This window comes from Belonocnema kinseyi, chromosome 5 (genome assembly GCF_010883055.1).
Source record: "Belonocnema kinseyi isolate 2016_QV_RU_SX_M_011 chromosome 5, B_treatae_v1, whole genome shotgun sequence".
Taxonomy (NCBI): Eukaryota; Metazoa; Arthropoda; class Insecta; order Hymenoptera; family Cynipidae; genus Belonocnema; species Belonocnema kinseyi.
In genome coordinates this window covers 80764713-80778913 of record NC_046661.1, presented here as the reverse complement: position 1 = coordinate 80778913, position 14201 = coordinate 80764713, and the positions used below count along the sequence as shown (strand labels likewise).

The 14201-nt window shown below is 22.4% G+C and overlaps 1 protein-coding gene across 1 annotated transcript in view; it reads left to right on the top strand.

Annotated features, from left to right (window-relative positions):
* The window catches only part of LOC117172436 (xaa-Pro dipeptidase), a 215568-nt gene that overhangs the window by 3038 nt on the left and 198329 nt on the right, over positions 1-14201 (top strand). The window contains exons 2-3 of the mRNA XM_033360369.1: positions 3763-3865; positions 4311-4437. Of these exons, the coding sequence (XP_033216260.1) occupies positions 3824-3865; positions 4311-4437 (169 nt within the window). The 5' untranslated portion in view covers positions 3763-3823. The remainder of the gene's footprint in view (positions 1-3762; positions 3866-4310; positions 4438-14201) is intronic.

Here is a 14201-nt window from a genome sequence, read left to right as displayed (position 1 = left end):
TTCGATTGAAAATTCAAGTATTAGGATAAAAAATTCAAATATTTTGTTGGAAGTCAGTGTTTTTGTCTAGGAAATCCAAGTATTTCAATACAAATTTAAATATTTTGTTGAAAATTCAACTATTTAAGCAGAAAATTCGTCTCATTGGATAGAAAATTAATATTTTTTCGTTGAAAAGTAATCTTCTTTGTGAAAATTCAAGAATTAGGATAGAAACTTAACAAGTTTGTTAAAGGTAAGTGTTTTTAACTAGAAAATTCAAGTATTTAAATAAAAATGTAGATATTTGGTTGAAAATTCATTTCTACTTAATAAAAAACTTAACTATTTTGTTAAAAATTTAGCCCTCTTGGTTGAAAATACAACTATTTTGCAGGAAAATCTTTTTTGGTTGAAAATTAATCTTTTGATGGTGAAAATGGCATTTGTATTTGGTATTCTATTATTTTGTTAAGAATTCAACTATTTTTGTTAAATAAGTATCCCTTTTTTATTGAAAATTCTACTATTTTGGGAGAAAATTCGTCTCTTCAGATAGAAAATTCAAGTCATAGGATAAAAAATGAACTATTTTATTGAAAGTAAGTATTTTTGGCTAGAAAATTCAAGCATTTAAATAAAAATTCAAATATTTTCTTAAAAATTCGTTTCTTTTGTTTAAAAGTTCAACTATTTTGTTGAAAATTTCATTATTTTATAAAAAATTCAACTATTTTGGTTGAAAATTATTCCGTTTTGAAAAAAGTATTATGTTTTTAGTGAAAATTTAAGTCTTAGGTTGATAGTTTGACGGTTTTGTTGAAAAATTAGTGTTTTTTGCTAGAAAAATCAATTATTTTGTTAAAAAGGCATCTAATATTTTGTTGAAAAATCAGACTTTTTGGTTATATTTCAACTATTTTGGTAGAAAATTAATCTATCAGAATAGAAAAGTAATATTTTTATGTTGCAAATTCATCTCTTTAGAATCAATTTTCATTTAATTGGTTCAAAATTGATTCTTTTTGGTTATCTTTTTGTTTTTGTTAAATAGTTATCTTTGTTGATTGAAAATTCAAGTATTTGGATAAAAAATTTAACTATTCTGTTGAAAGTCAGTGTTTTTGTCTAGAAACTTCAAGTATTTCAATAAAAATTGAAATATATTTTGTTGAAAATTTAATTATTTTTTTAAGAATTCAACTATTTTGTTCAATATTTATCCTTTTTCTTATTGAAAATTCAACTATTTAAGCAGAAAATTCATCTCTTTGGATAGAAAATTAATATTTTTTCGTTGAAAAGTAATCTTCTTGGTGAAAATTCAAGAATTAGGATAAATCTTAACAATTTTGTTAAAAGTAAGTGTTTTTGGCTAGAAAATTCAAGTATTTAAATAGAAATTTAAATATTTTGATGAAAATTCATTTCTACTTAATAAAAAATTTAACTATATTGTTAAAAATTTAGCCTTCTTGATTGAAAATTCAACTATTATGCTGGAAAATTAATCTTTTTAGGTTGAAAGGTAATCTTTTTTTTGTGTAAATTGTGTTAGTACTTGGTATTAGGTCACAAATTTAACTAGTTTATTGAATATAAATGTTTTTGGCTATAAAGTTAAATTTTTCGGTTAAAAATTCGTTTCATTTGTTTGAAAATGTAAGTATTTTGTAGAAAATTTATTTAATTTGTTAAAAATTCATCTATTTTAGTTGAAAATGATTATTTTTTGGAGAAAAGTATTCTTTTTTTCAATTATTTGGTAGAAAATTTAATTATTTTGTTAAAAATTCAGCCTTCTTGATTGTAAATTTAACTGATTTGGTAAAAAATTAATCTTTTTTGGTAGAAAAATAATCCTTTTGATAAAGATTCAAGTATTAGGTTAAAAATGTAAGTATATTGTTAAAGATTAGTGTTTATGGCTAGAAAATTCAATTATTTGGTTAAAAATTCAGATATTTGGATGAAAATTCGTTTCTTTTGTTGAAAATTGAATTATATTGATGAAAATTAAATTATTTTGCCTAAAATTCAACTATTTTGATATAAATTTGTTCTTTTTTTAAAATAAAAAATGTATCTTTTTGTTAGAAAAGACAAGTGTTTGTATAAAAACTTAATTTAATGTAATAAAATTAAAGAATGTGGTTAAAAATGTAACTACTTCATTGAAAACTCTTATTTTTCTTAAATGTTCAATTATTTAGTTAATATTTAAATTAAAAATTTAACTGTTTTGTTGAAAACTACATTAAATTGTTAAAACTTCCAGTATTTTGTTAAAAAGTGAGCCTATTTGGTTTAAAATTTAAATATTTGGTTGAAAATTAATTTAGTTTCTCGAAAATGTCCTCCCTTTTGGTAAAGTTTTTATTATTTATTAAAAAATACAACTATTTTGTTGAAAAGTCATATTTTTTTGTTAAAAATTAAATGATTTTTGTATAAATTCTAATATCCGTATAAAGAATGCATATTTTTTTATAGAAAAATCAAGTGTTTGGTTAAAAGTGTAAATGTTTTTTTGAGAATTTATTTTTGGTTTAAAAATACTTTTTTTTTTTAATTAAAAATTTAATTATTTTGTTAAAAATTGAACTATTTTGTTAAACAGTCAGCCTTTTTGGTTGAAAACTTAACTATATTATGGTAAAAAAAATTTTACAGAAAAGAAATATTTTTTGCTGATAATTCAAGTATTTGGTTAAACATTCTAACTTTTGATTGAAGACTCATCTATTTCGTTCAGATTTTTTTTTCAAATTGAACTATTTTCTTGAAAATTCATCGTTTTTAGTTGAAGATTCAACTATTTTGTTGAAAAATGGTCCTTTTGGCTTGAAAGTTCAACTATTTGGTTCAAAATTCCACGATTTTATTAAAAGAATAATATTTTAGTTAAAAATTCAACTATTTTGATAAACAACCATCCTTTTTTATTGAAAAATCAACTGTTTTGGTGGAAAATTCGTCTCTTTAGATAGAAAACTGATATTTTTAGCAGAAAATTCAAGTATTTGGCTAAAAATTTAACTATTTTGTTGAAAATTCGTATTGTTATCTTGAACATTTAAACATCCCGTTAAAAATTCAACTAAATTATTATTGAAAATTCAATTGTTTGATTAAAAAGTAAACTGTTTTCTAAACCATTCATATTTTTAAATTAAAAACATAACTTTTTTGTTAGAAATCCATCTTTCGGTTGAAAATTTGTTTCTTTTTGTTTAAAAATTCAACTATTTGGTTGAAAATGCCACTGCTTGTGGTTAAAAAGTAATTTTTTGGGCGAAAATTCAACTGTTTTGTTGAAAATTCATCTGTTTGTTGAAACTTCGTCACTTTGAATCGAAATTTCATCTTTTTGGATAGAACATTTGTCCTTTTGATTAGAAAATTCATATTTCTTGTTTAAAAATGAACTTTTTTCCTCAAAATTTAACCCCTTTCTAACTAATTCGTCTTTTTGGCTCGAAAATTCAACTATTTGGTTTGAAAATTCCATTATTTTATTTTAAAAAACAACTATTTTCTAAACAATTTATTTTTATGAGGTGGTAAGTCAACCCTTTTGTTAAAAATTCGTCTTTATTTAGTTGAAAATGTAATACATTTCGACTTAAAATCTTAGGAATTTAAAACTATTTACTTGTTTTAATTTTATAATCGAATTGGCTACAATTTTGTTAATTTTCTATATTTTTGGTTACAGAATTGTTTATAACCTAACTTATAAATCAAACAATGAAATAATTAATTTTTTAATTTAATTTACAGTAGACGATCGACTCTTTAAAAGACAAAAGAATTGCGAACAGCTGATAATATTGACACAAATATGTTCGCTGCCAAAATTACGTCAAATTTTCGTACGATTTCGGTAAGCAAATTATCCACTTATTTTTCCATATATTTCACATTATTTATCTCACAAAAAATCCAGAAAAGTCACGACTAAATTCTGTACAAGAAAAGGAAATTGAAAAACAATATTTTATTGAAAAAAATTATATATTTTTTTTTAATTTTAAAATTTTATTCAAAATATTCCTTAAAATTGATTTTTGGAGATACTTTTTATAATAAATATATATATAATCTCAATTGCTGAAATGATGATTTGTAGCAACTAAGAATTCCGAAGAAAAAAGAGAAAAATTTTACAAGTAAAACGAAAAAGCAGATGCAGAGATTTGAAAAATTCGCTGCAATTTACTTCCATTTATTTATAACATGATATCGAGTTGATATTTGCAAAATTTTCCATTAAATATATTTTTAATGACCCCGAAACAAGAAGGATGAATAAAATAAAAGTGTTGCAGCTGCTGTCGAAAGTTTGGAGCGGACCAAGTAGCGTCCTCGCTGGAAAAGAAGCCGAGCAAAAAATGAGCAACATTTTGAGAAACAAATTTCCAGGAGCAAAGCTCGTCGAAGTCACCGACGTTTCGGGTAAAAGTTAACACCAATTTTTAAAGTTTTTCAAGAATTTTTTATTTCAGACTTGATGTGCTTTCTCCTATTTTCCTCTTTTTCAGAAAGAATTTCTCTTTTTTTCCCCATTTTCAAAAAAATATTTAACAAAATAAATGTGTATGAGAGATTTTTAATTTAATAAATGAAAAATTCTTTTTTGAATACAAGTTATTAATAAACGTTTCTAATATGTTTTATAAAATAAAGAAACAGGGTAAGTCATCCAGTTTGAAGATGAAAAATTTAATATTTTAATTACTTTTTTTTTATAACATTCGATAAGTTTAATATGAAATAGATTTTTCAACTAATTAAGAATAATTTTGAACCAAAAATTAAATAATTCAATTTTCAAACGAAAATATGAGATTTCAAAGAAGATTAAAATTTTACTGGAAAAACAAATTTTCAATAAAATATACAAATGTTCAACTAAATATTTGAAGTTCTGGCTAAAAACGAAAATTTTCTGGTGAAAGAAAAAAGATTTTTCAATAAAATTGTTAGATTTTCAAATAAAAAATTAATTTTTAACCCAAAATAGATAGTTGAATTTTTAGATAAAAATCAATAATTTCCAACAATATTGTTCAATTTGTAATCAAAGAAGTGAGTTTTGAACTGAAAAAGAAAACATTTTCAGCCCAAAATGGAAATGAAATTAAATAGTTGATATTCAAAACAAAAAAATTTAAATATTAAATAAAAAAAGTTGGATTTAAAACAAGAGAGACAATTTTTTTTGGTTATAAATTAATATTTTTTGGTAAAAAAGGAATCTTTTTTAGTGTAAATTCAAGTCTTAGGTTAAAAATTTGACTGTTTTGTTAAAAAAAATTTTTTTGCTAGAGAATAAAAGTATTTGGTTAAAAATTCAAATATTTCTTTGAAAATTCGTTTTTTTTTTAAACTGAAAATCCATCTATTTTTTTCATTCATCTATTTTGTTGAAAAGTTAGCCTTTTTGGTTGTTAATTCAACAATTTTGATGGAAAATCAATTTTTTTGGTAGAAAAGTAATCCTTTTGGTGAAAATGGAATAGTGAAATTTTTAGTGAAAAAAATTGAATTTCCAACAATATAATACAATTTTTAATTAAATGCATGAGTTTTGAAATGAAAAAGAAAACATTTTCAGCCCAAAATCGAACAGTTCAGTTTTTTCTTTAACAAAATTCATTTTTACCAAAAAAAAAGAGAATTTTTAAATATAATAGTTCAATTTTTATCCATAGAAATGAATTTTCAACAAAAAAATAAATAATTGATATTCGAAAAAAATGTTTATATTAGTTCAAAAATAGTTGGATTTAAAACAACAAAAAATGTTTAATTCAAGTTAAATTATTTGGTTAAATAATTGTTTTTTTTGTTAAAAATTCAATTATTTTGTTAAAAATTCATCTATTTTGTTGAAAAGTCAGTCTTTTTGGTTGTTAATTCAACAATTTTGATGGAAAATTAATTTTCTTTGGTAGAAAAGTAATCCTTTTGGTGAAAATTTCAGTATTAAGTTAAAAATTTAACCGATTTGTTGAAAATTTGTTTCTTTTGATTGAAAATTCAACTGTTTCGTCGAAAATTCAGCCTTTTTGGTTGTAAATTTAACTGATTGGGTAGAAAATTAATATTTTTTGGACGAAAAGGAAGAAACAAAGGAAAGACAAATTTTCAACAAAATATATAAATGTCCAACGAAATATTTGAAGTTCTGACTAAAAGGGCAAATTTTATACTGAAAGAAAACGAATTTTCAACATAATTGTTAGATTTTCAAATAAAAAAATTAATTTTTAACCAAAAATGGAATAGTGAAATTTTTAGTGAAAACAATTGAATTTCCTACAATATAGTTCAATTTTTAATCAAATAAGTGATTTTTGAACTGAAAAAGAAAACATTTTCAGCCCAAAATCGAACAGTTCAATTTTTTCTTTAACAAAATTCATTTTTACCAAAAAAAAGCGAATTTTTAAATATAATACGTCAATTTTTATCCATAGAAATGAATTTTCAACTAAAAAATAAATAATTGATTTTCGAAAAAAAATTTTTAATTAATTCAAAAATAGTAGGATTTAAAAGAAGAAATAAATTTTGTAATTTTGTTGAAAATTCAGCCTTTTTGGTTTTTAATTCAACATTTTTGATGGAAAATTAATCTTCTTTGGTAGAAAAGTAATCCTTATGGTGAAAATTTAAGTATTAAGTCAAAAATTGAACCAATTTGTTGAAAATCTGTTTCTTTTGATTGGAAATTCAACTGTTTTGTTGAAGATTTATTTATTTTGTTGAAAATTCACCCTTTTTGGTTGTAAATTTAACTGATTTAGTAGAAAATTAATATTTTTTGGACGAAAAGGAAGAAAAATTGTTACTAGAAAGACAAATTTTCAATATAATATTTAAATGTTCAACTAAAAATTTGAAGTTCTAACTAAAAAAGGCAAATATTCTACTAAAAAAAATGAATTTGCAACATAATTGTTAGATTTTCAAATAAAATTTGGTATTTGGTGAATAATATTTAAAAATGCAACTATTTTGTTAAAAAGTCATCTTTTTTGATAAACAGTCATAATTTTTTATTGAAAATTCAACTATTTTTGTAACAAATTCGTCTCTTAAGATGGAAAATTGATCTTTCTGGTTGAGAATTCAAGAATTTGGTTAAAAATTTTAGTATTTTGTTGAAAATTCATCTCTTTGTCTTGGAAATTTAACCATCTCATTAAGCATTCAACTGCCTTGTTAAAAATTCTATTATTTTATTAAAAAGTCAACTATTTTCTAAACCATTCATGTTTTTTAATTGAAAACTTAAGTCTTTTGTTAAATATTCGTATTTGGGTTGAAAATTAGTCACTTTTAGTTTGAAAATTCAACTATTTGGTTGAAAATGCAACAGTTTTTAGTTAAAAAGCAATTTTCTTGGCCGAAAATTCAACCGTTTTGTTGAAATTAACTTTTTTGGTGAAGATTATTATTTTTTTGTATAAAAAATTAATATTTTTTGTGGAAAAATTCAAGTCGTAGTTTCTTTGCTAGAAAATAAAAGTATTTGGTTCAAAATTAAAATATTCGGTTGAAAATTCGTTTTTCAAGTTGAAAATCTAACTATTTTGTTGAAAATTTAATTATTCTGTTAAAAAGTCAGCCTTTTTTATTTGCTAATTCAGCAATTTTCGTAGATAGGGAATCTTTTTTATAGTTGAAAAATCAGCTGTTTTCGAAAAAATTTGTCTTTTTGTCCCAAAATTAAACTATTTGGTTGTAAATTCAACTGTTTTGTTAGAAAATTATTCTTTTCTTCTAGAAAATTAATCTTTTCGGTAAAGATTCAAGTATTAGGTTAAAAATGTAATTATATTGTTGAAGATTAGTGTTTTTGGCTAGAAAATTCAATTATTTGGTTAAAAATTAAAATATTTGGTTGAAAATTTGTTTTTTTATTATTTAAAAATTTATCTATTTGGTTGTTAATTCAATTATTTTGTTAAAAGTTTAATTATTATGTTAAAAATGAATTTCTAGTGTTTAAGAAATAATCTTCGGTAGAAAATTCAAGTACATAGTTAAAAATTACGCAATTTGATTGGAAACTCGTATATTTTTCTTGAAAATTCAACTATTTAGTTAAAAATGTAACTATTTTCTTGAAAATTCTACTGTTTTAGTATAAAATTTTTTTTTGTTTGTAGAAAAGTAATCTTTTTGGTAAAGATTCAAGTATTAGGTGAAAAGTGTAATTATATTGTTGAAGATTAGTGTTTTTGGCTAGAAAATTCAATTATTTGTTTAAAAATTCAAATATTTAGTTGAAAAATCATTTTTTATTATTTAAAAATTTAACTATTTTGTTGCTAATTCAATTATTTTATTAAAAGGTCAACTACTTTGTTAAAAATGAGTTTTTAGTTGTTTTGAAGTAATCTTTGTAGAAAATTCAAGTACGTGGTTAAAATTTTTCGCCATTTTATTTTAAAAAACTAATTTTTTCTTAAAAATTTAACTGTTTTGGTAGAAAATTCTTCTCTTTGGATAGGCAATTGAGCTTCTTTGGCTGAAAATTCAAGTATTTGGTTAATAATTTCATTACTTTGTTGAAAATTCGTCTTTTTGTCTTGAAACTTGAACTATTTCATTAAAAATTCTTGGTTTTAAATGAACTTTTTTTTTAAACTCAACTTGTTTCTACAAAATTCGTCTTTTTAGGTGAAAATTCAACTATTTTGTTTTAACTACAACTACCTGGTTATAAATTAAATTATTTTGTTACAAAGTGTACTAATTTCAGATCGATTACTCTTTTTAATTTGAAAATTCAACTCTGTTAAAAATTCGTTTTTGGGTTGAAAATTCATCTATTTTTACGTTTGAACATTTAACTTTTTGGTTGAAAATTCGTCGCTTTGAATTAAATATTATTTTTTTTAGTAAAATAGTAATATTTTTGGTAAAGATTCAAATATTAAGTTAAAAATATAATTATATTGTTGAAGATAAGTGATTTTGGCTAGAAAATTAAATTATTTTGTTAAAAGTTCAACTATTTTTTTAAAAAATAATTTTTAGTTCTTGAGAAATAATCTTTGGTAGAAAATTCAAGTATGTGGTTAAAAATCTCGTTATTTTATTGAAAACTCGTATTTTTCTTAAAAATTCAATTATTTTCTTGAAAAATCAAATGTTTTGTTGGAAATTCCAATAAATTGTTCAAACCTCCACTATTTTGTTAAAAAATTTTGTTTTTGGATTAAGAATTCGTCACTTTCAGTTTGAAAATGTAACTTTTTAGTTGAAAACTCGTCGCTTTGAATTTAAATTTCATCTTTTTGGATAGAAAAATTATATATTTTGGTTTTAAATTAACTTTTTTGTTGAAAAATTAACTGTTTTCGAAAAAATTCGCCTTTTTGTCTCAAAATTCAACTATTTGGTTGTAAATTCACTTGTTTGGTTAGAAATTCTAATATTTCGTTGAAAAATTGTTTTTTTTTCAAAATTAAAAATTCAACTATTTTGTTGATAATTCAATTATTTTGTTAAAAATGAATTTTTAGTTTTTAAGAAATAATCTTTGGTAGAAAATTCAAGTACGTGTTGAAAAACTTCGCCATTTTATTGAAAAATAGTATTTTTTCTGAAAAATTCAACTATTTAGTTACAAATTTAACTATTTTCTTGAAACATCAACTGTTTTGTTGAAAATTCCAATAAATTGTTAAACCCTCCATTGTTTTGGTAAAAAGTCATCCTATTTGGTTGAAAATTCAACTATTTCATTAAATATTAGTTTCTTTTAATTGAAATCTCCGCATTTTCGGTAAAAGTTTAATTATTTATTAAGAAGTGCAACTAGTTTATTAAAAAATCATCCTTTTTGGTTTAAAATTTAACTATTTTGTTGAAAATTTGTCTTTTTGGTTTGGAAATATTTTTTTTTTATTGAAAATTCAACGTATTTGTTGAAAAATCATCTGTTTGACTATATTTCGACTTGAAAAAATGAAATTTTAGGAATATCGCACATACATTGATTTTATTTGAAAGAATTTACGTATTCCCTTATTTTCGCAAAAAATCTCCCTATTTCCCCTGTTTTGAGAGCATCTTATGCTGAGAATTCCGCATTTATTCAGTTTTTTAAAAAAATTTTATATTTTATATTCTAATTATTGTTATATTTTGTAGGAGGTTGTGGAGCAATGTTTGAAATCAATGTAATTGCTCCTGATTTTAAGGGTCTAACAATTGTGAAGCAGCACCGATTAATCAATGAGGCACGAATTTTTATTCCTAATGTTAAAATTCATTCTATGATCTCTCAAAAATTTGGTTTCTAATAGAGTTATGTATTTTTTGCAGACATTGAAGCAAGAAATAAAAGACATGCATGGCATTAGAATAAATACGAGTGTTCCTGAAAACTAAAGAGAAACTGTTTTTGGATTTAAAAATAGGAATTTTCGTGAAACTGAGTAGAGTAGAAGGTATGAGTGAAAATAGCATAAGGTAAATATTAACTGTACCGTGTAAAATAAATTCAAATGGCTTATTTCATGTATTTCTTATTCCACTTTAGTCTTTGGGAAGTTACTCAATAAGTTAAAAAAATTTATATATTTATTTCAAACAAAAAATATTACTTTTTAACAATCTAGTTTAATTTTTTTTACGAAATTGTTGAATTTTCAACCAAATGGTTAAATTTTTCAATCGGAAAAATTTAATTTTCTAACAATAATATGAATTCTTAACGAAAATTTTTATATTTTATATTTGATTGGAAAAAAATGGTCCAATTTTTAAAAAAATGTCGGTAAATTAACAAAATTTTTCATCAGTTAAATTTTCAACTTAAATGATGAGTCTTGAATAACAAAAATTATTTTTTACTAAAGTTATTCTACCTTTAACTAAGAAGTTGATTTTCCAACAAAAAAGTAAATTTATCAAAACCAAATAATGACCAATTTTTTAGAAGCCAATTGAATTTTCAACCCGAAATGTTGAATTTTAAACAAAAATATGTATCCTAAGCAAAAAATTTTAATAGCTGATATTCGAACAACAACAAATAATGAATATTATAGAAAATAGTTAAATTCTTAATAAACTAGATAAATTAAAAAAAAAAAGTTTAATTTTATACCAAATAGTTCAATTTTCAACTAAAAAAGATCAGTCCTTAACCAAAAAATATAAATTCTTGCATTGTAGTTATATTTTTTAAAAAATAATATTTGAATTTTTAACAACAAAAAAACAATAGATTTCTAAAAAATAACCAAACTTGTCATAAAAGATGTATATTTGACTAAAATAATGTATTTTGAAAATACAAAAAAATTATTTTCAATTGTTGATTTTTTAAAAATAAAAGTAAACTTTTCAAGCCCAAATGACTAATTTTTTTAAGCTAATTGAATTTTTAAACCCGAAATGTTGAATTTTAAACAAAAAAGTGAATATTATATAAAAAGACGAATTTTTAACAAAATATATGCATTTTATAACAAATAGTTGAATTTTCAATTTAAAAAAAATCAATTTTCAACAAAAAATGGAAAAGTTCAATTTTTAGCAAACAAAAAAAATAATTTTCATCTAAATAAACTAATTTTTAAATAAAATTATGAAATTTTCAACCAAAAATATGAAATTTTAACAAATAAGTATTTTCCAATCAACAAAGAAAAACAAAATTTATACATAACATTCAACTTTCCAGCCAAAAGACGAATTTTCTGTAAAAAAGTTGAATTTTCCATCTGAAATTGTGAATTTTCAACAAAAAAGTTCATTTTCAACCAAATGATCGAATTTTTATTCAAAAAAGATTAAACTTCAACATAAAACTGTCGAATTTTTTTAGAATTTACTTAAATTTTTATCCTGAAAATTGAATTTTCAACACAAATATGAATTTTTAACCAAACACTCAAATATTTTATTTAAAAACAAAACTTTTAAAAAAAGTAAAAAAAAAATCAAATAATTAATTCTTAATCAACTGTTTAAGTTTTACCCAAGTAGTTGCATTTTTAATTTGAAAAAATTAATTTTTGAATCAAAGAGATGAATATTGAGCTATTTTTTTAAATTTGAAAAACATATTTAGTAAAACAAAAATAATTAACTAATTACTAATCAACTGTTTAAATTTTATCCAAGTTCATTTTTGAGTTTAAAATGTCAATTTTAACTCATAGAAAAAAAAAAGAAAAAGAATTTTCAACCAAAAAATACGAATTTTCAACACAACAGTTAAAATTTTGAACAAAAAGGATGACTCTTAACCAAATTGTTTGGTATTTAATTAAATAATAAAAAATTTGCATTAAAAAATATAATCGTTAGGGTAAAGTTTTTTATTTTTATTTATTTTTTTTTTTTAATTTACTGGTTTTCCCCTGATAAATTTTTCATTTTCCCTTATGATTAATATTCAAAGACCAGAATCTCAATCTTGTAATTTTGTCAGCATAATATATTTTATAAGTATAAAAAAAATCTGAATTATAATTTGATTACCCATGAAGCAAATTGAAAAATAAAATTCCTGAATTGTGAAGCTCCCGAAGAAGAAAATTCCAGAATACTAAAATTCTCAAATTGAAAAATTTCCGAAAGTTTTTAATATTCCTGAATTGAGAAATTTTTGAATAATAAATTTTCCGATAGTTTATAATATTACTGAATTTGAATGTTACTGCCGGTAAAATCCCGAATAATAAGATTGCTGAATTATTGGAAATTCCCGAAAGTTTATAATATTCCCGTATTTAAAAATTTCAGAAAAATAAAATTCCCGATAAATAAAATTCCTGAATTCGGAAGCTCCCGAAGAATAAAATTCTCGAACAGCTCTAATATTCACGAATAATAAAATTCCTGAATTGGAAAGTTACTAAAAATTAAAATCCCGAATAATAAAATTGCTGAATTATTGAGAAATTTCGGACAGTTTATAATATTCCCGTATTTAAAAATTCCTGAATTCGAAAGCTCCCGATAAATAAAATTCCTGAATTCGGAAGCTCCCGAAGAATAAAATTCTCGAACAGCTACAATATTCCCGAATAATAAAATTCCTGAATTGTGAAGCTCCCGAAGAATAAAATTCCAGAATACTAAAATTCCCAAATTGAAAAATTTCCTAAAGTTTTTAATATTTCCGAATTTAAAAATTCCCGATGAATAAAATTGCTGAATTCAGAAGCTACCGAAGAATAAAATTCTCGAACAGCTCTAATATTTCCGAATAATAAAATTCCTGAATTGGAAAGTTATCAAAAGTTAAAATTACGGAATAATAAAATTCCCGAATTGGAAAATTCCAGTTTCTAATATTACTGTATTTGAAAATTCCCGAAAAATAAAATTCCTGATAAATGAAGTTCCTGAATTAGGAAGCTCCCGAAGAATAAAATTCTCGAACAGCTATAATATTCCCAAATAATAAAATTCCTGAATTGGAAAGTTATCAAAAGTAAAAATTACGGAATAATAAAATTCCCGAATTGGAAAATTCCAGTTTCTAATATTACTGTATTTGAAAATTCCCGAAAAATAAAATTCCTGATAAATGAAGTTCCTGAATTAGGAAGCTCTCGAAGAATAAATTTCCAGAATAATAAATTCCAGAATTCCAGAATAATAAAAAAATTTAGAGATCAACTCTAAAATTCCCGAATTGATACATTCCCATATAAAAAAATCCTGAATTGGATAATTATCAAAAATTAATATTACGGAACAATAAAATTCCCGAATCGTAAAATTCCCGAACAGCTATAATATTTCCGAATAAAAATTCCTTGATTGAAAAGTTATCAAAAATTAAAATTACGGAATAATAAAATTCGCGAACTAGAAAATTCCCGAACAGCTATAATATTCCCGAATTGATAAATTTCTGAATAAAAATTCCTTAATCGAAAAGTTATCAAAAATTAAAATTACGGAATAATAAAATTCCCGAATTGGAAAATTTCCGAACAGCTATAATATTCTCGAATTAAGAAATTCTCGACAGTTTATAATATTACCGAATTTCAATATTACCCACAGAGAATTCCCGAATAATAAAATTCCTGATAAATAAAATTCCTAAATTTGGAAGCTCCTGAAGAATAAAATTCCAGAATACTAAAATTCTCGAATCGGAAAATTGTCAAAAGTTTATAATATTCCCGAATTAAGAAATTTTCGAATAATATATTTTTCGATAGTTT